The sequence below is a fragment of the Chrysemys picta genome, chromosome 2 (genome assembly GCF_011386835.1).
Source record: "Chrysemys picta bellii isolate R12L10 chromosome 2, ASM1138683v2, whole genome shotgun sequence".
NCBI lineage: Eukaryota > Metazoa > Chordata > Testudines > Emydidae > Chrysemys > Chrysemys picta.
This window is the reverse complement of record NC_088792.1, coordinates 288,585,520-288,613,060: the sequence shown is the minus strand read 5'-3', so window position 1 is coordinate 288,613,060 and position 27,541 is coordinate 288,585,520. Positions and strand designations below refer to the sequence as shown.

General features: G+C 49.7%; 1 protein-coding gene across 1 annotated transcript in view; it reads right to left on the bottom strand.

Moving 5' to 3' along the window:
* Positions 1–16,173: 16,173 nt before the first annotated feature.
* The window catches only part of ZFTRAF1 (zinc finger TRAF-type containing 1), a 48,602-nt gene continuing 37,234 nt past the window's right edge, over positions 16,174–27,541 (bottom strand). The window contains 2 exon segments of the mRNA XM_065586410.1: positions 16,174–23,710; positions 27,307–27,518. Coding sequence (XP_065442482.1) covers positions 23,319–23,710; positions 27,307–27,518 — 604 coding nt within the window. The 3' untranslated portion in view covers positions 16,174–23,318.

The window sequence follows — 27,541 nt, the reverse complement described above, 5'->3', positions numbered from 1 at the left end:
TGATTGGTGGGGCCTGCCGGCAGGCAGGACACACTGAGGGGGGGAGCTGATGGGGGGGCTGCCAGTGCGTGCTCAGCACCCACCATTTTTTTTCCAATGGGTGCTTCAGCCCTGGGGCACCCATGGAGTTGGTGCCTATGCTTTCGGCCCTTCCTGATCAAAGCCAGTGGGGTGACCACCAGCGTGTCCTCTCATTTTTCCCACCCATGTGCGAAATGAATTGTGTTATGTGCACCTATATGGAGGTGATGTGTGTGACACATCACCTCATATTGGTGCACGTAAAATTCATGTGGTGGGGGTGGGGCCAAGGGATTTGGAGTGTGGGAGGGGGCTCAGGGCTGGGGCAGAGGGTTGGGTGTGGGGGCTCCGGCTGGGGATGCGGGCTCTGGGGTGAGGCCGGGGATGAGCGGCTCAGGGCTGGGGCAGAGGGTTGGGATATGGGGGTGAGGGTCCCGGCTGGGGGTGCAGGCTCTGGGATGGGGATGAGGGGTTTGGGTGCAGGAGGGAGCTCCCCTCAGCTCTCGCTCCCCGCGGCAGCTCCGGGGCTGGGGCTGTGGGCTAGGTGCCTCTCCCTGTGGCCACGGAAGGTCCAGGACGGGGCTGGGGCCAAGGGAGGGGCATTTCTTCCCCAGCTGCGGCAGGTCTGGGGCTGGGGGAGAGGAATCTCTCCCCGCCACAGCCCTGAGCGCCTGCGTGGCGCTTAATAGGCTGCTGCGTGGCCGCGCAGCTTAGAGGGAACGTAGGTGACCACGCTCGCCCCTGCTAGCCACTGATGGTGTGGGGGAAAGCCCCCCGAGCAGGGTTATTTGCACTGGGGTAACAACTGTGCCCAGGTGCTCAGCTGTGAGGATAAGGGCTTTTCCTGTAGCCATACCGTAGGGTCGGAGGCCTTTTCCTTGAGTAAGCAGCAGCCGTGAGCGAAGAAGCAGGAAGCCACATCCTCACCTACCGGGCTGCAAAGGCGTCTGCTGTCCCAGTAGCACCCACCATCACCAGAGAAAAAACCTGCAGCTGGTTAAAGAAAACGTTGTTTGAAGCATCCTGGGTGGCAAGGAACCACGTCTCAGCAGTTGTGATTGTAAAACCTCCACTTCGATTGTTTTGCCATTACGGTCCCTACGTCGCTATCGTTTATCTGCAGGGTCTCGATCTGGTTCTTCGATTGTTCCGGTCTGTTGCATGACTAATTGTGTTCGGTGTAAAACAATCATGTTGGTGGGGTATGATTGGTTAAAGAATTATTTTACACTAGGTTAGGATTGGTTAGGGAATTGGTTAGTAATATTTTAGTAAAATGACTGGTGAGGACTCTGGTTTCACTATATAAACCGGGGGCCAAAAGGAAGTTCTTTGGGACCCAGCCCAGGATCAGAGCTGCCAGCCCTCAGCACCCAGCCAATGCCACCGGGCAGAGGCTGGAGTCCCTGGGTGACCTGAGCCTGCCTGGCCAGCAGGGATGTCTCCTGGCAAGCGGTGAGCACTGTGTGCTCATCGGGTTTGGTACCTGTGAATAACTAGAGGTGAAGGCTATTGCTGTGCGAGGCGCTATCACTGGGGAAAAGCCCCACAAAACCCACAGAAGATTACGCCCTGAGCCCTAGGAATGGGACACGGGTAGGTGCCTAAATCAAGAGGGTTACGCCTTGAGCGCTAGGAACTGTTGCTGGTTTGGGGAGTGCCAGCTGAGCAAAGGCATATGAGGAGTTAAGGGGTGGGGCAGCCATGTTGTGGGAGGGGAGTTGGGGGGCCGAGTTCGGGGGGAATGGGGCAGGGAGCCCCCAGGCGGCGCAACGGCTGAGCGAACCCGGTGGTGGGGACAGCTGAGGATGCTTCATACCCCACCCTGGCAAGGGATGTCTGGCTGGGGAGGGCACCGGGCGCAGCCTGCAATGGGGTGGGGGCTCCAGCATGGATAGCGGAGGGGGGAGGGGGGAAGGGGACAGGTCAGTGCCCGGGGGAGGGGGGGTGTCCCCTGACCCTTCACTGCAAAACAGCCCATCCCCACCCCACCCCGACGCCTGAGATGGAGGGAATAGGTCAGTGCGAGGGGGGCAGGGTCCCCAATAGGCCACACTGCGAAATAGCAACTCCGTCCCACCATCTGCAAGCCAGCTGCTGAGGGAGGGAGGAGGAAACCTTCCAGCTGCACCTCTGCTGCTCCCCTGACCCCAGCCCCCCCCAAAACCCCTCTTCCAGCCCTGCCCCCAAACTCCCCCTACACATGCTCTGCGCGCCGGCTCTGCCAGGCAGGGCCAGTGGCTGGGCTGTGGGCCCTGGGGCTGCGCTGAAGGGCCAGGCCGGGAGGGGAGGGGAAAGATGCAGCCTGGGGGGGCAATGCCCCTAATGCCGCCTCGATCTCCGCCCCTGGCTGTGACATCACAAATGTCGCTCTGATGCGGCGCAGGGAACGCGCTCCCGGGAAATGCTGCGGGTTGGGGCAAACGTGTCTACGGGATCCTTGCGGCAGGGCAGCAGCACGGGCGGCGCTCAACGTGCGCTTACTGCGGGGCTGGGGGGTCCCCCACCGAAACCTCCCTCGCTAAGCCCAATGCACGGGGGAGGGGACAGGGGTTTCTACCTGGGGGGGGGGCAGTTTCAAGAGGCTAGCGGTTCATTGCCCCGTGACCCCCTTCTAACAACAAAAATGACTACGTGACCCCAGGCCTGGAAACGTCCGAGCCCCGCCCCCCGGGGGGGACCAAAGCCCAAGGGCCTCAACCCTGCGCGGGGGAATCGTCGCCTCGGGAGGGGGGGTCACTTGTCCCAGATTTCTGGGCGGGGGCTCCAGCCGCTTCTCGTTTGGACTGTTCAGAGCAGCCCTGAGACACTGAACCTGGCCCTCGCCAAGGCTGCCGAAAGGTTTCGCTCCTGGCCCCGGCCCGCTGGAGCTGGGCGTATTTGTCTCACCATCTTTCTCAGCCCCTACTACCCCCCCCCCCGCGACTCCTGGGTCTGTGGGGTTTGTCCTGCCTCCCTGGCTGGTTTCTCCCCCCGCCCCCCCGCCAGCCCCTCCTGATGTTCTCTCTGGTCCTTAGACTTTATTCCTTTGCCCGTCTCCTGCCCCCTGCCCCGGTTCACGGCTCTCCATCTTCAGGCCTATTGTCTCAGCCGTTCCCCCCACCTCGCTCCCTGCCCCCTCACGCCATCCCCCAGCCTGTCTCCCCCCCAGGGCAGGGGAGTAGAGGGTCAAGCTGCTGGCTGGCAGGGGGATGTGGACTCCCGTTGGGCAGGTGAACGGGCCACACAGGGGCCAGCAGGGACAGAGTGTGGCCACCTCAGGGCTGAGGGCATGGAGCTGGGAAAGGGGCCAAGCCGAGCGGAGGGGACTGCCGCACAGGAGAGGGCCCCCAACAAAGGAAAGTGGGATCACCTCAGAACAGGGGGGTAGGAGGGGACGGAAAGAACCAACCCACCCTAGCAGGCAGGAGGTGCCAGAAAGGGGGGCAGCCGCCCCAGTGGGCAGGAGGGGCAGACCCTTGTGACGTTATTGATATAATCTGGAACCATAAGATCATTGTTGCAACCAAGGTCCTGTAGTGGCACGCAAATCTTGTATAAAGGGGGTCAAATGGGGTGTCTAAGACAAGGTTATGGTTTACTGGTTATGATTATGCTGTCTATATGTGTGTATCACTTTTGTAGTTGAAGTTATGAATATTGGCTCTATACTGTCTGTATTTCAAACTTATGCTATGCTGCTGGGTAACATCCCAGACAAACTGGTGTTAGCTCTGCCTAGCCTGTTTGATGGCCCATTAAGGACCATCAGCTATACAATGGACCCATTGAGAGAAGGCAGATACGCCTTGTAACTCAGCAAAGTATGCAGGGACTGGCCCATGTGACTCCAGACTCCATGTTGCTGTAACTTTCCACAGTAAGAACAAAGAGGTATTCTTACACCTGGAAAAGACTATATAAGGCTGATGCCTCATCTCCATCTTGTCTTCAATCCTGCTTCTTATCTCTGGAGGAACTTTGCTACAAGCTGAAGCTTTGAACAAAGGACTGAGGACCCATCCCAGCGGGGGATGTATTCCAGAGACTTGATTTGAACCTGCAGTTTATTCCATCGCTGCTGCAAGCCTGAACCAAGAACTTTGCCATTACTGTATGTAATTGATTCCATTTAACCAATTCTAACTCTCATCTCTATCCTTTTCCTTTTATGAATAAACCTTTAGATTTTAGATTCTAAAGGATCGGCAACAGCGTGATTTGTGGGTAAGATCTGATTTGTATATTGACCTGGGTCTGGGGCTTGGTCCTTTGGGATCAGGAGAACCTTTTTCTTTTCCTGGGGTATTGGTTTTCATAACCATTTGTCCCCATAACGAGTGGTACTGGTGGTAATACTGGGAAACTGGAGTGTCTAAGGAAATTGCTTGTGAGACTTGCAGTTCGCCAGTGGGGTGAGACTGGAGTCCTCTTAGTCTGGCTGGTTTGGTTTGCCTTAAAGGTGGAAAAAAACCCAGCCTTGGGCTGTAACTGCCCTATTTGAGCAATTTGTCCTAAGTTGGCACTCTCAGTTGGGTTCTGCCAGAACCGCATTGTCACAGTGGCGTAGTCGTGCTTGGATCCACAGAACCAGGTCAATTAAGCTTTGGATCAGAACCCCACGTTATCCAAATTTGAATTTTGGGATTGAGAGTTTGGTTGGTTAAAGAGCAGTTGCAATGGGTGAGCAAAGAGCATATGAGGGCCTTGACAAAAAAGCCCTGAAAGATTTGTGTTCAGAAAAGGGGATAAGCTTTAGAAAGAAAGCTACAAATCAAGAACTGAGAGAGCTGTTAATGGCCAGTGATCAGAAGGCAGAAGCAATTGAAAAGCAAAAGGCAGCAAGTAAACTGCAACTTGAACATGAACAAAGACTGGCAGAAATTCGATTGCAGGAACTAGAAGCTGAGGCAAAAGTGCAAAGATTTCAGCTCCAAGTCAAAAAAGCAAGGGAAGAAAAGCAGAAATTGTATCCTCTTGAAAGTCCAGTTCATAACAATGTTGGTATGTTGTATAACTCTGAGCAGTTGTCTGGGTGTAACCAAATGTACCCCAATTCTGCCACCTTTTATGTAAATGCTTTTACTGTGTGTTCAGTAAAGGGTGACTCCATAACTGGTGCCAATGCTCTGTATGGGAGTGGTAATGAAAGATTCACAGAGAATGTAAAAGTCAATGGTAAAAGCTGTTTAGGGCAAATTATGGCTTCTAACATCACTCTGGTTAAAGCAGATCTTGTCAAAGAGGAAGATTATTTACCAAATCAGAGTGTGAATGTTGTAGTCCTCTATGAGTTTACTGTCCGTGTGCCTTTAGCCAGAATCCACCTTGAATGGAATGGTGCTAAGCATGAGGTTATAGCTGGTGTAAGGAAGTTATTGCCTAAGGATCTTTTGATTGGGGAAAATGTTAAAGCTTTGTTCAGTCCAGGTGGTCAGTCACAGGACAGGAATGATCTTAAACCTGTGTCTATTGTGGGCAATGATTTGCCTGGGGAGGGTTGCTCCAAAGGTTTGTCTGAGAAGAGCTATTTGTCGGTAAATGAAGTTTCTGAAGGTCGGTCTAGTGTCTCAGAAGTGAATCTGGAGTTAAATCAAGAGCAGCAAAATCTTATTGGGCAGGAAAATGTTTCTCTGGAGCAGACTAAAGAGGATGGTCAGGTGGAAGCCCTAACTGAGGAAGGAAAGGGTGGATTTTTGATGGGTGATGCTTTGGTGGCTAGTACAGCTTGTAAAAGTGAATCTGAAAAGGGTAACTGTGGTTTGCTGGCAGTGGCTCAGTGTAGTAAAAAGAGCAGTTTATCTGCTGGGAGTGGCAAGGTGCCTGGTAAGGAAGCTGCCCCACTCTCCCAGTCTTTGTCTGTAATCAGCCCTGTGTGCTGGGACAAAGGAGAGGAAGGCAGGAAAAGTTTGGAGGAGCCTGGGCAGCCTTGTGAGCTGATGGCTTTGTCTAGTCAGCAGTTTGGGAAGGCAAGGAGAGGGGAAGATAAATGTCCCTATACCTTACCTGTTTCCTGTGTGGAGAATAGTGACAGTGAAGGAAATGTGCCTGTGTCTGTCAGGGGTATTGACTTGCCTATGGAGGAAGCTACCTCAGTCTCCAAGCAGTTGTCTGTGAACAGCCCTGTGTGCTGGGACAAGGGAAATGAAATCCCGAGCTGTGTGTCTGGTAAAAAAGGTGTCTCCAGCTCTTCTTTGTCTGTGAAGCAGACAGAAGGTGCCTTTCAGCCTGTAATGGTTGAGAATAGTGCAGTTGTCTCAGAATTGGTTCTGAATTCAACTAAAGCCCAGGAAGGGAATGGTCCTGAGTCTGTGTCTGCTGGGGAGAATGGCACTGTAACTAAGTTGCATACAGTTAGTGTCTTAGCAAAATCCCAGAGACCAGACGATTCTGGTGCTTGTATTTTGCCTATGGCTAGTGTGTGGTTGGTAAAGGGTGTAGCAACACGGTCTAATCAGGGTAATACCCTAGCCAGGGCACACGGAGAGCATGAAGGTGATTTGGTTGTGTTACCTACTGATGATGTGGAAACTTGTAGCAAGAAGGAAAGGATTCCTGAACTTGTGTGTGGCAAAGGAAAGGGAAATGTTTCTAACCTTTCATCTAGGAAGTCTATGGGTTTGCCTGAAAGGGGATTGTGTAGAAATCTGCCTAATGGGCCAAAGGAGATCCTGGATGTAAGTAAGACCCAGAAAAAGTCTGTTGTTGCTCAGGAAAGTGTTCCTTTAGAGCAAGCCCTAGGTGAAGAGGGTAAGGGCAGAATTTCTGTGAGGGGTGATTTGCTGCTTAAAAAAGCTCCTGGGGAAAGGAATCCTCATGGTAATTTGTGCAAGCAGTTCCCTGCAAATGAAGGGTGTGAGAGTAATTTAATCAAGGAAGTTTCAGTTCCTAACAGCCAGAAATTTTCTGTTGTGAATGGATCCACTGACTTTCCTTTCGAAAGATCCAGTGTGGGTAGCTTTGAGAAGGTCTCAGATGGAGTAAGAGCTGTTAAAAAAGTTGAGCAGCCCTATAACCGAGTGGCTGGGTGTGGCCAGCTTGTTGGGAAGACAATGGTGTTGGAACAGGAATGTCTCCATTCTAATTCTTTAAGTGAGCAGTCTGTGCTTCAGGGTCTGAGGACAGATTTGGTTACTGGTGTTTCAAAGCAGAACATTTTTATGGCTAAATGCTTGAGGATGCAGGGGAGAACAAGCAAACTCTCACCCTCAGACTCTTTGGATTTGTGTGGTATCTCTTTAAAACAGAGTACAGCCTTGGAAATGATAACAGTTAAGGATATGAAAACTGGTGGACTGGCTTCTGTCTGTGGTAATGCAAATTACTTGTCTGGCTGGGAGGGGAAGGACTTGCTAATAGCTGTTAGCACAGAGAGCCCACCCCATCAGCCAGTAAATTCTGTTAAGCAAGAAAAATCAGGGTGTGATCCTGCAGGACAAGGAGGAAAGAGAAAACCGAATTTTGCAAAGGAAAGCCACAGGTTAACCCTAAAATGCCCAAACTCCAATGGTATTGAGCCAAAGGTGTGGCATAACAACCATAATTGTAGATGGACACTTGCAATGGATTTGTTGTTAATGCTAATGGTAATTTTGTAACTGATGTGTTGCTATTACCAAGAACTGTAAGAATGTACAATGTTCCTAATCTGTTGGAAAATCCCTTAAACATGTTAAAAGGAATACATGAGAACACACTTTATGTTAAAAGGCCTTGCTATACTAATGTTTCATAGTTGATGCCTGTAAACCGTATTGGAACTTTTCACAGGAGAAAAGACATTCCAGACCTAATGTACTGTATGAGAAGGGAAACTAAGGCACACTACCATATTGCCTTCATGGCTAAATGCCAAGATTCCTGTACTATGAACATCATTAATATCTGCATTTATTTGATGTTAATTGGGTTCCAAACATTTGCCCGAGCTTGTATGGATAAAGTAGCTGTTTTCTTTAGCTCTTGGCAAGATCACATGAGACATACAGAAACCATGCTGCAAGAGCAGATCCAATCCACTATTGTTCTAACCAAGTTTTACCTTGTTTGTAAAGAGGTTCAATCATGTTGTTGAACACAATTTTGATAAACCATTTCGGTTGTTCTTTAGCCAGCTAAGCCATAGTGAGATAAACCCAAGGATGGGGAGCTCTTGGGATGCAGTCAGTGATGTTTGTGTCATCCCTTCCTGCATCAATTTTGCGTTGGGGGTGTGACGTTATTGATATAATCTGGAACCATAAGATCATTGTTGCAACCAAGGTCCTGTAGTGGCACGCAAATCTTGTATAAAGGGGGTCAAATGGGGTGTCTAAGACAAGGTTATGGTTTACTGGTTATGATTATGCTGTCTATATGTGTGTATCACTTTTGTAGTTGAAGTTATGAATATTGGCTCTATACTGTCTGTATTTCAAACTTATGCTATGCTGCTGGGTAACATCCCAGACAAACTGGTGTTAGCTCTGCCTAGCCTGTTTGATGGCCCATTAAGGACCATCAGCTATACAATGGACCCATTGAGAGAAGGCAGATACGCCTTGTAACTCAGCAAAGTATGCAGGGACTGGCCCATGTGACTCCAGACTCCATGTTGCTGTAACTTTCCACAGTAAGAACAAAGAGGTATTCTTACACCTGGAAAAGACTATATAAGGCTGATGCCTCATCTCCATCTTGTCTTCAATCCTGCTTCTTATCTCTGGAGGAACTTTGCTACAAGCTGAAGCTTTGAACAAAGGACTGAGGACCCATCCCAGCGGGGGATGTATTCCAGAGACTTGATTTGAACCTGCAGTTTATTCCATCGCTGCTGCAAGCCTGAACCAAGAACTTTGCCATTACTGTATGTAATTGATTCCATTTAACCAATTCTAACTCTCATCTCTATCCTTTTCCTTTTATGAATAAACCTTTAGATTTTAGATTCTAAAGGATCGGCAACAGCGTGATTTGTGGGTAAGATCTGATTTGTATATTGACCTGGGTCTGGGGCTTGGTCCTTTGGGATCAGGAGAACCTTTTTCTTTTCCTGGGGTATTGGTTTTCATAACCATTTGTCCCCATAACGAGTGGTACTGGTGGTAATACTGGGAAACTGGAGTGTCTAAGGAAATTGCTTGTGAGACTTGCAGTTCGCCAGTGGGGTGAGACTGGAGTCCTCTTAGTCTGGCTGGTTTGGTTTGCCTTAAAGGTGGAAAAAACCCCAGCCTTGGGCTGTAACTGCCCTATTTGAGCAATTTGTCCTAAGTTGGCACTCTCAGTTGGGTTCTGCCAGAACCGCATTGTCACAACCCTCAAGACCTCAGCAGCCAGCGGCATGCAGGAGAGCTCCTTGCCTGCACCCAGAAGCCAGTGGCCAGCAGACAGCTGGGGAGGGCAGCCTGCAACCCACAGCCCAGCCAGAGCCAGACCCCGCAGGAGGCAATAACCTGCATGAACAGGGCTCAAGTCCCTGCTGTGTGGGCTGGGCTCTGCTCCAGGAACCTGACCCCACCATTCAGGGAGCGATCGTCTCAGAACTGGGCGCCTGTCCAGACTCGCTGAGCACCATGGTCCCTTCTGGCCTTACCGGCCCCGCAGAATCCCAGCAGTGGGGGCAGTGCGAGGCCCTTCCCCGGGGACTTCCGTGGGGGAAAGGGACCGAGCCCTTTCAAAGGAGCGCAGCCCCCGCAGTGCAGCCCGGGCTGCTATTCCAGCCAAGCCAAGAACCGCTCCAGGCGTTCGTGTCCATTCCCCCAAACGCCTGACGAAAGGCATGTCCGGCTCTGGCGGCCGCATGGCCCGAGCAGCGGCGCAGTTCCATCTCCCCAGGCAGACAGGGGGACGTTCATTAGTTGATTTTCAGCATTCAAATGTGACTCCAAAGTACAGCCTCTCCATCTGCTCACCTCCTATCTCCACGCTCAGCCACTCACAGCCAGCGCCGTTTCCAAGGCTAGCGCTCTCCGGCCCGCGCCCCAGAGCCCTCGGGCCGCACGCACAGCATGGAGTGCCCGTCGCACTGGTTCCTGCTGGACGGGTCAGATGGTGACGTCTGTACCAGGATTCCACCGGCTGAAGTCTTTGCGGCACTGCTGGGTGTCCCGCGCGGCCGCTCTCGCGCACGCTGAGCTCTTCGGGAGGCTGTTTCGAAGAGTTGCATGAAGCCAAACAGCAGCAGCTATTCCCCACCCCCCGAGGTCCTATTGCACAAGACAGCACTCTGTCCCCTCAGCCTACACACGCATCATCCCTCTGCTCCACCGAGCGTGTCCGCTGGCACCCTCAGCAATGGGCGCGAGGCCTTTCCGGTGAACGGGCTAAGAGCAAAGTGGAGTGGCAGGTGCTGGGATTAGAGGGGAACATCGCATCTCCTTGTTGCTACAAGTGAGAAGCCGGATAGTTCCAGGTCAGAGGGCGCAGAGGTGAGGCAGAAATGGAGGATGGAGGTGGATTGGCACGGCCTGTTGTTTTGCCAGCCACGCGTCTCTTCCTCGCACGTTTCTTTGCAACAAACAGTAGCAGCAGTGAGCCTCCCTTCAAACCACACTCAGGAACGTGCTATTTGCCAGGATGAAAATACCCCAGCTTCTGTGCCATGCCTAGGCTTGGCGAGGCACAGGCTGGCCAATGGGCCGAGTAGCACAGGTATTTCCCACCCCGGCAAACAGCTTCAACCTGTAGGATGAAGGGGTCCGGTGTTTATTTTTAGCCTGGAACATCCATAGTTGGGGGGCGGGGGATTAAGATGTGGGCTCCACTGAACACACAGGTGCATAACGAACATGCGAGAATACAGCCCCATTCGTGTTGGATTCTCTCAATCTCTTTGCAGCGTTACTGCCCTCAGCCTGCGGCCTTGTCACATCTCACAAGCAGTGCCCGGCGGTGAAGTGGACGGGACACGCAGGGAGCTCTGAGTCACGACAGAAGGAACACTCCACCATGGCGTTACGGAGCGCCGTGCTGTGGCCGACGCCATCTTTCCGCTGCTGCAGCCCCAAGTTCGGAGATCCACCCGCTGCCAAGCCGGGGGCAGGATACAAGACGCACTAGCGCAGAGAGAAGAGTTTGGGGTGCAGAAAGCAGTGGAGTTCTTCCTGGGAGAAGGGACCAGATTAAACAATAGCTGCCTAAGCTGCCCGAGTCGGCCCCCCGTGGCGTGGAAACCGGCAGGGCTCATTGGACAGGCTTTCCAGGAGGTAGAAAAGGGCCAGTGTCGCAGACTGAGACTGAGATCTGAAGGCCTCTTGCCAGTTCTCAGGATCCAGTGTAGTTCCAGGACTGCAGGGCCTGGGTCCCTGCTGGCCGCACAGGTCTGAACACCCTGGGAAGAGGAGGATATGGCCTGGAGAAGAAAAGCTGTCTGTCTCGACTTCACTACGGGGAAGGGATCGTAAGTACGTGTTAGGGAAGGCAGGTGAACTGAAACCTGACTCGCCGAGGGGGCTGCTCCCAGGGGCTGGTGGGTCAGTTCTCTGCAGGGCAGAGTGAAAGTGAAACGTACAAAAGTCTCTTGGAGCAGAGAAGAGGGAGGAAAATCAACACTCTCTCAGCCTGAGAAAACTTGCCAGTGTGTATTTCATTAAGAAATCTCTGATGGTCTCTAAATCTCTGAAGGTCGGTGGCCTTCACAACATCCCCTGGCAGCGAGTTCCACAGGTTGACGGTGCGTTGGGTGAAAAAATCCTTCTTTTGGTTTGTTAAATAAATAAATAAATAAATAAATTTAACAAACCAAAGGAAGGATTTTTTCACCCAACGCACCGTCAACCTGTGGAACTCGCTGCCAGGGGATGTTGTGAAGGCCAAGACTATAGCAGGGCTCAGAAAAGAACTAGGCATCTCGGGTGAAGGGGGAGGAAAATCAAAACTCTCTCAGCCTGAGAAAACTTGCCAGTGTGTATTACATTAAGAAATCTCTGATGGTCTCTAGTGTAGCCCCACACTGCAGCTAACAATTACAGTCTTCTTGCCCAGGGAGAATCCTGGGAGCAGAGGAGCGGGGGCCATTGGGGTTCGGGAGCAGACGAGCTGGGGGCCGTTGGGTTTTGCTTGGCTCCTTCTGGCAGATCTGAATCCCCTCCACAGATCAGGTTGAACAGGAGCAAGAAGTTTCTGAGCTTAGCCAGTGCTTGAGAGTTAGTTCCTTGGTCTCACGTAGACAGCCCCAGACATAGCCGAGAAGGAAGGCCCTATTATAGACTCCATTTCGGGAGGGCCAAGCCCCCTGACCGTACCCATCTCTAGAAGTGGAGCAAACCCCTGGCTGAAGGTGAATCCATGCCGGACTGAGGAGCTGCTGTCAGAAAAGGGAAGTGCTTTGAGGAAGTTTCTTTGCCAAGAACAGCTCTGTGTAGCTCAAAACCTCGTCTCTCTCACCAGCAGAAGTCGGTCCAATAAAAGATATTCCTCCCACACCTTGTCAGTCCACCACATTGGGGTTCTTTTGGACTCATGACCACTGAGTGTCCAAAGAGTCACGGCAAGAGACGCCCACTTGCTTCTGCGGCTGGCCAGAGGATCGCTCCCCTCCAATAGGACACAGACCTGGCCAGGATGTGTGTGTTTGTGGCCTCCAGGTTTGATCATCACAATGGCTATCTAGAAACACCTCCATCTTGCACAACACACAGCAGCTCTGCAGGTCATGGGCAGCCCGTCCCCCGGTGTCTGCTGTCTGCACGGGCTCCCCAGAATCCAGGCCAAAACGTCTGTCCCAAGATGCAGAGCTCTCCACGGGACTGGCGCTAGCTACCCAAACCGTCACTTCTCCCCACACAACCACTCCCTCCCAGCGTGGTTCTGTTCTGTGGAAAACAAACCTGCCAACCAAGAGGACCCTGACGCGTGGGAGGAGCTGAACTGAACCACCCTTCCATACTCCATCCACCTCACCATGCGCAGATCTACATCGGTGGCTGACCGCTCCAATAGAGAAACAAACCCCAATCGACTTATCACCTACAGAAAACCCCAGTTATATCTCTTCGCCTTTGGGAGGTGGGAGAGAGGGGGAGTTTGGGAGGCACCCCCGTGCTATGGTGCAGGACCATATAGCTAGAGAGGGGTTTTGGGGAGGGGTTCACATTTTCTTATGCTTGATGGGATGAGGGATCCCCGGTGAGGTTTCACGCACAGAGGGTATAAATAAAATGGCTGCTCTGGACAGCCTGAGTGACCCCCAGTACCTAGAGAAATTAAATAGCTTCGCCTTCAGTCAAGACAGAAATCCGTGTGACTCCCGATCAGAAGCAGCGAATCAGACTGTGCTGCTGTAACGTGAGGGATCCTGCTTCGGGGGCTTATACCCCAGCACTCCCCAGCGGAGCGGGACGGAGGGGGCGTACAGAAATAGGCCGCACTGTACCAAAAAGGAACATGTTGCCGAACTAGTTAGAGGATTACAGTGTTGTACCAAGTCGAAGATCGCAATGTCTGTGTCATTCAAAGACACGGCCCCTCCATCACAAAGGCGGCTGCTAATTAAAAAGAGCATACGGAAACGCTAACCTCTCCCCACAGCACCCCCAATATCCGTGAGTAATAACATGACCTCGCTCTCATCTAGCGCTTTTCATCACGCGCTTCACAAAGCAGGTAAAGTCATGAACATAGTCAATGTTCCAGCTATTTAGTCTGATCACACTGACCTGCGTTAAAGCCAAAGGCAACTACACAACGTCAGTATCTCCAGAGGGGGCCCGGGAGAATAAAGGGTTCAACAAGAGGTACAAAGGGAGATAAAAGCAGACAACGCAGGCACTGCCCTACCGGCTCAGAGCACGGCCCCGTCTAGGCCGATGTGCTGAGTGGCTGGGACTGGCCAGAAACTCCAGAATGCCCAGTTGTGGGATAATCTGCTCCTAGTTCTTCCTAACTCCCGGCCATTGAGCTAGGATCTGAAACATCACGATCTTGGCTATTTTTACTACAAACATTGAGAGCTCAGTCAGGATGCGGGCCCCAGCGCGCAGGTGTTGTACAAACAACTTACAGAGATACAATCTCAACCCCAATTTATTTTTAAATTGTGGGTGTTCCTGGTATCCCTACAAATGTCCAATACTTTTTGGCAAATGAAATGTAATGTTGATAAATGTAAAGTAATGCACATTGGGAAAAATAACCCCAACTATACATACAATATGATGGGGGCTAATTTAGCTACAACGAATCAGGAAAAAGATCTTGGAGTCAGCGTGGATAGTTCTCTGAAGATGTCCATGCAGTGTGCAGAGACGGTCAAAAAAGCAAACAGGATGTTAGGAATCATTAAAAAGGGGATAGAGAATAAGACGGAGAATATCTTATTGCCCTTATATAAATCGATGGTACGCCCTCATCTCGAATACTGTGTACAGATGTGGTCTCCTCATCTCAAAAAAGATATACTGGCATTAGAAAAGGTTCAGAAAAGGGCAACTAAAATGATTAGGGGTTTGGAACGGGTCCCATATGAGGAGAGATTAAAGAGGCTAGGACTCTTCAGTTTGGAAAAGAGGAGACTAAGGGGGGATATGATAGAGGTATATAAAATCATGAGTGATGTGGAGAAAGTGGATAAGGAAAAGTTATTTACTTATTCCCATAATACAAGAACCAGGGGTCACCAAATGAAATTAATAGGCAGCAGATTTAAAACAACCAAAAGGAAGTTCTTCTTCACACAGCGCACAGTCAACTTGTGGAACTCCTTGCCTGAGGAGGTTGTGAAGGCTAGGTGTATAACAGGGTTTAAATGAGAACTGGATAAATTCATGGAGGTTAAGTCCATTAATGGCTATTAGCCAGGCTGGGTAAGGAATGGTTTCCCTAGCCTCTGTTTGTCAGAGGGTGGAGATGGACGGCAGGAGAGAGATCTCTTGATCATTACCTGTTAGGTTTACTCCCTCTGGGGCACCTGGCATTGGCCACCGACGGTAGACAGGATACTGGGCTAGATGGACCGTTGGTCTGACCCAGTACGGCCGTTCTTATGTTCTTATGCTTTGAATCCTGCTGAACTCTTGGGATATCTTGTGGCAGTGAGTTTCACAGGTAATGCATTGTGTAAAAAATGTCTTTTTTTTTTCCAGTTTCTGTTGCCTTTCAGTCTGTCCCCTTGTTCTTGTATCAGAAAAGATAACTAGCACTGTTTGAGCCACCTTCTCTATTAGAGTATTTTGGACACCTACATCACACCTCTTCTTCCCCCCTCCAAACTGCCCCAGGCCTTTCCATTTTTGCTCGTACAGAAGTCTCTGCATGCCTCTAACCATTTTCATTGTCCACCCCATAACCCCTTCGCTTCCTGCTGGGCCATTAAGGGGATGGGGTGACCCGTCCTGACACAGCATTTGGGTTGAAGCCCCACCATGAGGATATATGAAGACCTATTTTTATTATTTTCTATATCCTGATGTTGTTTGCTTTTTGACTACCACTGAGCAGATGTCATCACTGGACTATCCACAGTAACCCGTCGGCCCCCCATAATTTAGAAGCCAGCACTGTGCCTGAGGGATTCCTGTTATTACCGTGATCTCTCAGCCATTACACAGTCTATCCACTTAGCTTTGGGTTCTTCACTCCCGCAGTCCTATTCTCCCCCAGACGTGGGCTGTGGGGCCTAGGACATGCTGTGATTCAGAGAACTGGACACTGGGCAGGTGAAGCAGGGATGAGAGGGGAGTGGCCATATTTGGGCTACTGGGTGGCGTGGCTGTTAGTTCTCCAGACCATGGTGCCTCCATTCGGACCTGTCAGGAATGTTACACAGGGCTGTCGCTGGGTGAATCTGGCTGCTGGGGTCCAAGCCAGGCACAGAACTGGGCCATGCCTAGCAAGTTTAGGGCTGGGATTCGAAGAGGTCCCTTTCTGATGTTCTCACTGTTCCTGGCTACCGTAACGGCACCAGTGGAATCAACTTCTTTGATAAAGTATGGGGCCTTGTGGGGCTCAAGTTTCCTCCAGGGAGAGTCACAGAAACGTGGGGCTGGAAGGGACCCTGAGAGGTCATCTAGTCCAGCCCCCACGCTGAGGCAGGACCAAGTACACCATACCTAGAATGGTCAGGGGCAAAGCTAATCTGCCCTGCAGGCCTGCTCCAGGGAACAGAGCCCCTGCACCCCACGGCACGGACAGATCTCCTACAGCGCAGGGAGGATGACTGGCAGCATGGTTTGGTCAAGTAAACACAGACACAAGTGGTTTGGTTTGGTTTTTTACTACAGTTACATACAGAAACTATTCAAACAGAACGCAGACCACAAAAGGAACAGAAGAAATCATTCCTGACAGTGTCAGAACCAGCCCTCTCAAACGGTGTTCGAACGTGTAGTGCTCCGGCACTGGGAGGAGGCGAGCGGTAGCAGTAGCCAAGCCAGGGGCTGCACGTGCTCTCTTCCCAACGCTCCTCAGCCCTGACTTGCAGCAGTCCCCACTAGTCCAGTCCCGAGCCTCCCTGATTCGCCTGCCAATTGTGCCACACTGGGGGGCGGTTCTGCGAGACAAGTGTCCGGAGGCCAGACTGACACCCACCCACCCTCGTCTACTTTGAAAACCAGCCTCCAGCTGAATCCCAGGCTCCAGCGTTGGAATGAACCCGCTCCCCCGCCCCCCGCCCCGCCCCGCCCGGTCTATCCCCGCTAGATAGAATGAACTAAAGGAACGAGAACACAAATAAAATCAGGCCAATTACAGAGCGGACGTACGATCCTGCAAACAAACCATTAGCTTTTAAATTATTTTAATTCTACATTCACTAGTTAAATAAATTACCCACAGTAAATACTGTAAGGAGGTTTGTGGTCTGCCAGTCTTCAGCCCTGGCATGAAGAGACATGCTACAATCTTTAGTTGTCTAGTCCTGAACTAGACACGTAAGGCTCAGCTACTGTGTATGAATTTTCCAATGTCCAGGAAGGACAGGGTGACCTATGCCAAGGAGTAGAGGGACAAGGGCGAGGAGAGAGAAAACAGCTTTGCAAAACATTTGATGATTTAGAATTTTTTGACCATCACACCCAGGAAATCCATTCAGTTGAGTCTGGCTGGCAGCTGGCCAGGGACTCCCGGACACAGGAAGGCATTTTAAAACCGCGAACCCAAAGGGAGCAATGCACACAGCTCTTATGGAACGCCATCTCGAGCAGCTGATGGGCAACCCCGGCTGGAGTCCCCACTTTTCCAGGTACTCCCCCTCACTGCAATGTGCTTTTCTCAGGCTAACGCTTCGGTCAGATGTGGATATACAGTTGCTCCTCCCTTCACTTTACACTGGTAGAACTAATACTAATATACAAGAACTTTTGTAATACTGTACAAGGGCCCTGTCTTTTGGCTTCCAAAGAGATTACCTGCTATTGTCTTAGTGAAAACATCCACATCCAGTAACCACAGGGGAAGACTGTGCATTCAGTCCCATTCAGACACAACTTGGTCATGTCACTCCCCAGGCCTGGGCCACAAAGACTGGCCCAGGCTTATGCAAATTTAAGTCTGCATCTGACCAATGATCTCAGTCCCACCTTTCAGAAACGGGGAAGACACGGCTACTCCAAAGCACAATTCCTTGTGCTTACAGGAGAGAGGAATCTAGAGGCAAAAAAAGGGGACAGAAACAGTCAGTGGCAACAAGCGAAGAGAAGGAAGAGTGGCGGCGACAACACCTCTTCAATGAAAACCCGCAGACGCATTCATTCAACTAGCATCTGCGAAGGGTGCAGAGGACCGTTCCTGGGAAAGGAAAGGGTTCCACTTTTCCCGTAGCCATCCTTTGAAAACAATGGCCGATATTGAAGGCACGTAGCAAACAGTATGTCAAACAGTAGGACACAAAAGAGCAGGGAGAGATCTACACACAGGGGAGGACCAGATGACAGTAATGGGTCTCTACCCGGACAGGTTTGTTGTGTGCAGTCCATGGCACTGTGCATGCTATTGGGAAGCACCCCATGGGGCAGGAGACGCAGAGTTGCATTAAATCACAGCTGACGGGCTGGATCTCAACTTGCCTTAATAGCGGGAACTCTCCGAGATCGTGCCTGTTTCACTCAAAGTTGCTGTCTGACGACATCTTCTGCTCAACTCATGCAACTATCGCACAGAGAATAACGGAATCTCGTTAAATGTGCAAATGGGAGGTTCCTGCCTGAATCTATAGAAGAGAGTTGCATCAAAAAAATCTGTTCCATCTGAATTCAAGGCCTAACGGAGTTGTCTTTGGAGAGAAGACTAATATTCCAACATTGATTATCCCTGTGTTGCATAAAATGCCTGCGGCTTCCCTTATCTTCATGGGAAAGATGGGCCATGGAGATTACAGGCCTCTGGAGGCAGGGCTACACTTTGATCTAAGCAGCAGCGCTGTGCATTGGCAACCATCCTACCCGAGCTGCATCCCTCAATTCAAGAGATGAGGACGGCTGCATTCGTTTTACAGATTAATTAGGTGGGGACCCCAACCCCTGCAAAGTAGCCAGTGTGGCACTCAGCTGGGCAAGCCCGCGGGCACCCCCCTTTGACAGCAGCACAGGAAAACTCCACTGCCACTGGGCATCGTCTAAAGCAAAGTGCACAAAACCTGCCAGATTCTTCCCATCAACCCAACGAAGATCAGCAACGCTACCTCCTGCCATGGGAGCCAGTTACTTGGGACAAGAGTTACCAAATACAAAACAATTGGTCTTCAGAAACTCACCAGCGTTCACCCTACACACTCAGGGAACTGGAGGAACACTCTCAGAGATGAAAACATGGTAACCTGGACTAGTGTGCTAAGATTAGGCCACAAACAAGTTCAGACCTGCAGGATTATACCAGCTTTAAAATCACAGGGGGTGGGATGGGGAAGAGGAGACCTGGTAAAATTATTCTACCCTGAAAAGTTTGCAGGTTGCCACAAATTAATTCTCCTTAGGTAGCCCAATGTACTAGAAAATGAGTAAGTCTACAGATAACTTTCTGAAAGGAGAAGCTGGCGTGGGGAAAACCCAGCCTGCAAACTACACATGGATCGAAGCGTCAAGAGCCGGTATTAAGAAATATAAAATGAGTCTTTTCTTTTTAGGGGCACGTGGGGGTTGAACAGTTCCAATTGTTTAAAAAGTGAATCATTAAAACAAAGCTGTACAAAGATCTCTGCAGCTGCCCATCCTCTGAGCAGCAGAATGAACAGTCCGGAGGATTTGCCTGAAATTCTCTAGGAGGATCTTCAAAGCTTCCTAACGGAATGACGTCTCTTTGCCATCTCTTGATGGGTTCTCGAGGCTCCTGGGAAAGACGCTCCCCCTGAATTACGCCCCAGGTTGTTCTGAGCTTTCAGGATGGAAGGGGAACTCCTCAGGGACAGGATTTCTTCTGTTGAAGTTAATTTGCAAGCACATGTTTCTCATATGCTCCATTTACTTTGGAAAGATTTTACCGCTTAATTTAGGTCTTGAAGGGAGGGTGAGAACTATGCATGGCTTCAACAGCTCCTATTAATGCAGAATGCCTTTGTGTTTCGATTCTGTGCTTATCAGTAGCCCATTCCATGCAGCTGTTACTGAAGTTCTACCACTTGCATGGCTGATGCCAGAATTTGGATTTCTTTGGTCACCGGGTTCAGAAGCAGTTGCCTCAGTAGAAAGCACATGAACATACCAGGCGTATTAGCACACCAGTGGTACTGGTTATAGAGTGATCAATGCCTTCTAGTCTCTACTAAATGGAAAGTGTCAGATGCTGCAGAACATTCCTAAGGTGACCTTTAATGACTAGAAAATACTCACCCTCCTGCCTGTGCAACAGTGGGAAAAGGGCAGTGGTACAAGAGAAATATACCTACCTTGGGCACTGATTAGTTTGCATGGTGGCTTTAACTAAATTCTCATACTCTATTACAGGACTTAACGTAGCAACTCCTTCCAGATAGATGCACTAGGACAGGCAAATCCTTCCTCAACGTGACTCAACTCTTCACTCAAGTGTGAGCCTCTTAGAGCCTTAGAAGAAGACAAGTCTAAGTTTCACAAATGCCAGGGCTGGAAGTCTTCACTTCCCAAAGGTTATAGCCAAGACACTTCTAGTCATTCCAACGATGCTACTCTGAAGATACCTGCCACAGTGTCGGCGTACTCTGCATAAAGTGAACAGAGGTCTAAGTGTCCATGTAATCCAACAGGACATGCTCTGTCATGCTGACATGTTACCCACATCTGGCCACCCTATGTTATTCTCATGGAGGGTCTGCAGAACATTGGAATCCCTGATACTCCAGTAGGATCAATAATCCGGTGGGTATCTAGTCCTGTTCAAAACAGTAAGTGTTAACAAGGACAGGTTGAAAGAGCTATTGCTACTCACAGAAGGAAGTAGTGGCCTGTACCAGACTGCACTGGAGTTCTTGCTCCTCGTAAAAAAGCAAGCTCTATTCGTGTGGCACTGTCTGAGCCAGTGAGCTACCATACAACAGCCCCCGGTCAGGGGAATTTTTGTTTCCTTGACAAGCCTTTGTGCATTTGACACCAAGGAACAAACTGCTACAGACTGAACAACTGCAGGCTGGGACAATGGGAAGACAACTGCAATGCAAGTTCCCTTACCATAACCAGGGGGAAGCCTCAGTCTGCCCCTGGTGTTTGACTCCACTCTAGACTTTTCCAAGCAAGGGACTCTGATCTTGGCCAACTTGTTCTTAATGGCTCCTCCTGAGGGCACCATCTTTCCTGAACTGGCTTCCAACCTATCCTGTAAGTGACTAGATCTCAGGAAACAGCCCTAAATGGAGTCAGCCTTTGGTGATCCCTTCAATGTTGCTAAACAGAAGACAGGCAACCCTGAGACTGTCCATTTTGAAAAAAACTTACATTCATCATAAAAAAACAGTTCCTCTGAAGTTTTACAAGGTGGTCTGTCCTGCTCTACAGGCACTGTAGTGTTGGGGTCATTCTTAGACACTCAAAACAGCCACCAAATATAGACTGGCCTGTTGCATGCTATTCAGTCTGTCAGTCTAACATGTAGCATGTGACAATAACGAAGAGTAATGGGGCTAACGGGGAAATGGCTCTTTGGTATTTAATCAAAAGAAAGCTACAATAGATGTTATTCCTCTGATGCTACGGAGAAGCCTACGTAAAATGACAGCTTACAATTCTAGCAATCAGTGTTAGACATTTCGCACGCCTGGGGCTCTAGGAGCGGAGATTCTGCTCTCAAGGTGAGGGAGGGGAGACGTGAAGGAAGGGGCTGCACCTGTGGCACTAGCTCAGACTCCAACCTCCACACTAGACAGTTACAGCAGCAGCTAATGGAAAGTTATTTTCCTTTGTAAATCTCACATCCATTCCAACTGAGCATTTTGAACACACATCTTTTAACCTGGCAGTAATACCCTTCATTCTATGAAACTCTAGGCCTCTTTAAAAGACATCACTAAGATTTCAAGACACTATTAAGACTATTGACTAGGCTTCATGCTATAAACATTCTCCTATTCCACGGGGCTCAGCAGAAAGACTCATCAAGTTACCAATCAAAGGGCTCGAACTCCCATTGGCCACTGCCTTTCGAAGGGCCAGTGGGAGGTGAGAAAGCTAGGCTGGAAAGCTGACATGATTCAGAATGAAAACCCCGGCAGAAAAAGCTTCATTACTGAAAGTAAAACAGTAATAGCTTCACTGCAGGCAGCATCGGCGAGAGGTTTTCACGATTTACATCACACCCAATCCAGTTAGTCCGTAACAATAAAATGAGATGGCCTGACTTCAATGGGCATATTCACTGGGGGGCTGGTCTTGAACACACGGCATTAATGAGCTTGTGATAGAGTTTTCCTCCACCACCAGTAATACCCCACATTTACATTTCTTAAAAATAGTGTCACGTGAAACATCCCTGTAGATCTCTTCACAATTTGGTGACTGGCTGCACTATCCCTGTCCATAAACATGCTGTATATATTTCATATATAAAAAATATTCTCACACTGTAAAATTGCATAATTACTAGAAGAGCCTGCAACTCGTTTCTTTTTTCTTGTTTCACAAGAAACTCAAGTTTTGGCAAAACTGCAAAGGGACAGAATTTCACCCTGCATTCCGAAAAGTCTGCAAGAATTTAGGTTTGGTTTCTACATAAGTCCTCATCTTGTCTAGATAAAATCTCAACCTGTGCTATATTGCAGGGCTGGAGGAAGCATGGAACTGTAGAAATGACCTTGGGGTTGTTTCTTCATGATGTGCAATACAAAATGAACTAGAGATACAGTATTTTGTTTGCAGCATTCCAGGGTGGTGTTTGTGGGGGAAGGCAGGAGAGGGGACAATGAACCGTTTGGATCCATTCGCCATTAGCACAGTCCTGACAAAAATGCTCCAATAACCCGTTCTAAGTTAGTCGAGAACAAGAGCATCTTCGCTTGGGAATTACCAGGAAAGCCCACTCAGTCCAGGAGGTTCACGTCACAACCCCGTGAGAGATCGTGCAATGCTCAGCGTGTCCGCTTTTCATAATCCTCGCCCTGCATCTTAAACTTCCATTTACAAACCATGGCAATGGTTAACGCCACTGGACCAAAAGGTTGGGGCGAAAGGAACATGGAACGAAGGGTTAGTTTACACACACTATACACACGTGGGGAGTCTGGTTCTTTGGAACGCTTTCATATGTAATGCACTACAGCGCCATCGTTTCTCCCCACCTCTATCCTTGTCCCATAGAAGAGTGGAACGTCAGCCCAGCCCGCACAAGTTCCACAAACGCCCCCAAACACCTCATTAGTGTTTTCAGGGGGGGAGGGGTCCCCATTTGTTTTATTCTACTGATAAAATAGACAGAGGACCAGACTGCACAAGTAATAATGAACTAGGCTCTCCCAAGCCCTCGATCGCAGCTACACTTGTCTCTGTGCGCCCCACCCCAAAACCAAAACAGGAAACTGAAATGTATCCAGTTCATTCAAGCCACACGCTGCCTGAAGGGAGGGGCCTCCCTTACAGCCCCCCCAACTGCCACATGTAGACTGTGCACTTTACCATGACAACATAACTCCGTCTATTCACAATATACTGAACTGCTTGGATCGCTGTGCCCTCACCACAGCATGCCAAAGAGCTCTCGGGATGCTGCCAGCACCTGCAGGCTTCCCAGCTGTCACCCCCATGTGCCAGTCCTCGGCACGGACCTGGCTCCATTCTTGTCTGGCCCTGGGGAAGACGGGGGAAGGGAAGGGACATGCAGACGTCTGGTTGGTTTTTTTCCTTTTCAAATGATCAAATTACTGTGAAATCACAACGGGCACAGGCAGCCGTACGAGGTAACTATGGTTCAGTGGTGCTTTCTTGGGAACTTCCAGCATAACTCAGCCTTGCCTATTTCTGTATCTGGAATATAAAAAGCCGCAAGTTGATGTTCTTGGCAGCCAGCAGTTTGTTACATTCCACAGAGTCGATGATGGGGAGCGGCACGTACTCCGTCTCATTGTTCTCATTGGTGAAGACGAAGTGATAGATCACGGGGTTGATTTTCACGTCGTCGTAGGGCCCCTTCAGGAGCAGGAAGGAACACTCCATGGGGGAGCTGATCTTGCTTTTCAGAATGAGCTGGAAGGAGAGGGTGCGCTTGCAGGACAGGTTGGGGTTGCGTTCGGAGTCGTTGACGCGGGCCTTTAACACCCAGGTCTGGTTGAGCACGGTGAACCTGGGCGTCTCGTAGTACAGGCGGGTGATGAAGTCATCGGTTCGATAGGGACGGAACTGAACTTCTGCAACACAACAAAAGAGGGCGGGGGAGAAAACACAGACAGACAATTAACCAGAGCAGCTGGCAGCCTGAACAATCGAGCTCAAGTTACCTGTAGTTACTGTGCAGGGCCTTTCTTGACATGGCATAAGGAGGCAATTGGGGTTGGGAGTGACCACTCAAAGCCAGCTAGTGTCAGGAGAAATGGGACTTCTTGGGAAGGAACTCAATGCACTTTAATAGTGCATTGAAAACAGTAAATACAGGAAGCACTTTCAAGATGCATAAAATTGAGGGGAAGGCAAGGGAGAGGGGAGAATAAAATACAAACAGGGTTAATCAAATCCACTGAATACACCACCTTGTAAACATAGGAATTACCAAACTGGGTCGGCCCATCTAGTCTAGCACCCTCTCTCTGACAATGGCTAGAATCAGATGCTTGTGAGGAAGGCTGAAGAAAGCCCATTTGTAGACAGTGAATCCCCAGTCTCTGATGGGTTTAGGTCTGGAGGCTTGAGGGTTTATATGCCATAGATATTTGCATATTTAGTGTAACTGTAGCTATTCTGAGAATCAGTGTCTAATCCTTTTCTGAATTCTTAGCCTCGGTAATATCGTGTGGCAGAGAGTCTCACAAGTCAACTGGTTGTTGTGTAAACAAGAATTTCCCTATATCAGTCTGAATTTGTTGTTACAAGGTAAATGACTCGCTAACATTAGCTTGTGGTGAGTGGGTGGTGCACACAGCACACAATTACAAAGCATCAGTCAGTTGCCTAAGTGGGTCTGACTGATGCAAATGACCTACATGAATTTGGTTATACACCATGCCATCAAGAATGGCAAGATGGATGGGCCCTTGCCACTTGTTTCTTTGTGATCTGTTGATGGAGAAAGAGCGGGGGAACAGGCAATAAGCATGTAGTGAGAAGGGAAGTGGTGTGGGAAGCTGTAGCTTCCTAGGTATAAAATCTTGGGTATGCCAGAACTGAGGTCTGGAGTGTATAAAAACAAGCATCACACGCAGACAGGATACAGTTCAGATAACAAAGCACGTTTTATTGGGATTATGCATACAAATCTGTAATCAAGGTAATAAGGCACAATTATGCATTACCATAGTGCAAAACCAGAGAACAGGGCATGTGAAACACAGACCTTCAGGCTTCAAAGGTACAGAAAATTCCAGGTTCAGATACATAAAGAAATAACAATACATTGGGTAGAAGTGGTCCAAATTTACTTTTGCAAATGCACTCTAAAATCTGAAATCCAGCCCCCGTTTCAAGGCACAGTCCGCTGTCAGTCCAATAAACTCTTTGCCAGCACACAGACTTTGTCAAATCTATCCCTTTTGAACAAGCATATCGTTTCAGTGCAGTCTTTACTGTACAAACCATGGAAGCTCACAGCATAACTACAGGTACAATGAACCTTTGGGTGCAGTTCATACAGGGTTACATATTCTTCAAAGTTTCCAGAAGAATTAGGAAAGCACAGGAGGCCATACCTGGACAAAGGAGGTGAGCAGTTATTCAAGCTACACAGCATTTGTAACTCAGTGATTTGACAGACACCATCATTTTACTACAGTAAAAGAGCTCAGAGTCCGGCTGTCTCTTCAGGGGTTATTCCTAACACACAGCTCTACACAGAGAAGACGTTTTCCCCAGGAAGGAACTGCTTTAGGCGTAGGGGTGTTATCGCCAGTGTCATGGAGAGCTCCCGAGCAGTGTTAAGCAGCACAGACTGCTGCAGCTCGGCCTCGCTCTCAAAGGTGCCCGCCTGAGCTAACTTATCCAACAGGGCTGGACCTGGAAAGCAGCATCCGGGCAGAGCTTGGGCTATCTCATTCCCTAGGCAACGGTTCTAACTCAGGCTTGTGCTCCAAGGGCAGACGCTACCATGGTGCGCTACAGAACTTTGCTCCCCTCCTCAGCACCAACTACTTACGTGTATCCGCAGGCAGCAATGGATGTAATGCTGGGAAAAACCAGAATCCGGGCTAAGCGCGTCAGCTAACAAGACTGCTCCATTTTTCAAGAGCTGAGCTCCGAGCACAATCCATTTGCCACACACTGGCCTAGAGAAGTTTCACTAAGGACTCAGCTCCAGATTTAAAAAGCAAAGTCATCAATGCAGCAGGATGCGAGAGTGGCTGTCACTGCAACCACAAAAATCACCTTTCTGCCTCCCGTGGGAGAAGGAAGCAGAGACCTTGAACAGTACGAGGTTATCACACACGTCTGCCTGCAGCTCCCTTCTGGAACAGCAGAGCACCCAGTGCTCCTGCGTGGAGGAGGAAAGCCAGCCGAGACCAGGACATCTTCCCTCTACGCTTCCCTCTGCGGGGCTGCTAAATCTTTATGGTAAGGGAAATGTGTTTTCCCCACCCACACCCTTCCCCCTCCATACCCTCTTCAGAGATTCTCTTCCATATTATTTGCCTGCAAGTACCTCAAGCACAAACAAATCTTAAAAAGCAATTCTCGGGGCCCGACTTTAGCACCGATGGGCCAACTGAGTAACCAGCTTCCCTGTGTGTTTCATTGTGTTAATTCAAAGTTGATTTTTATCCCTCTTTTCCCCCCTCCCCACCCTCACAAGTTGCCATTTGAGGTAGACAAGAGATAGCTGTGCACTGGGGCTTTTCTTTACCCAAAGGAAAAGCAAGAACAGGAGACACTCAAATCTGAGAAATGACTACGTATTACGAAGAGCTCTCTCCAGGAGATGGATACAAAACCGACAGCAGAGAAATCCCCGTGAAAGATAAATTAAGCTTTCTGAATAGCTCCCTAAGTGTGTGCCCCAAGAACAGGAACCAGACCGGAATGTGAGGAGCTGTAATTCCCATGCAGTGGAACCGAGAGGCCTATCCCGTAAGGTCAGTGTGTGTGGGTGGGTCACTTCAGGTATTAATACACTGGACTCCGGCTGGAAGGATGTATCAGATGACAGATAAGGGGTCTGTTAGCTGGATGCTGTCAAATTTCATTTTCACTTGCAGTAAAACAAAGAAACATCACAGGCAACACTGGTTTATATGCTTATTATTCTGGTCTTGTTCGTCAATCCAGGGGATGCAACTACAGCACCTTACCTGCAGCTAGGACGTGGCCTTCCTTCCCACTCGACACAAGCGTTGCTCCGTGCACTAGCCATCAAGGGAAGCAGCGCCATAAGAACTGAGGTCAGCTACTGTCCAGAGCCCAAGCACATAACCTGGGAAACAGGGCCCGTCTTCACCAGTCCCGAGGCCCCGGAATCCTGCATTCGCCTCCTGACTCCAAATCCCACCTGACGCCAGGACAATGAACTCTGCTGCTGCTGAGCCAACTCTTAACATGTCTGACCACCCCTCCATCTCCGCCCAGCACCAAGCAAGGAACACAGACACGAGCTAACCCAACTGCCAAGAGACAGGGAAGGGTTCTCGGAGAGCACTACTGGGACAGTCTGCTCAGCAAAGCCCAGGCTCTTCTGATCTACAGACCGGCACTGTGCATTACATAAGAAAAACAGGCTTCATCAGTACGTAAATAACAGGAGTGCCAAAAGCAAGACAGTGAAAACACGGGGAGGAGGCTGTGTTTGGCCTGGCTGAGTGATTACCTGTATAGCCAATCTTCTCAAAGCTGAGCAGGCTGAAGATACTGTTATACAGTTGCATTTCTTTTTTATGGGTTTGGTCCATTTCATCCAGAATCTCCATCAGTTCATTCCCAGTCTTTGTGGGGTGAGTGCACTCCGCTTCATGAACGGTCAGCTCATGGTACGGACCCTGCCACGGGCACCCGATCCGCTTGTATCTGCACTGAGTCACCCTGTTACGAAGAGAGCACAAACA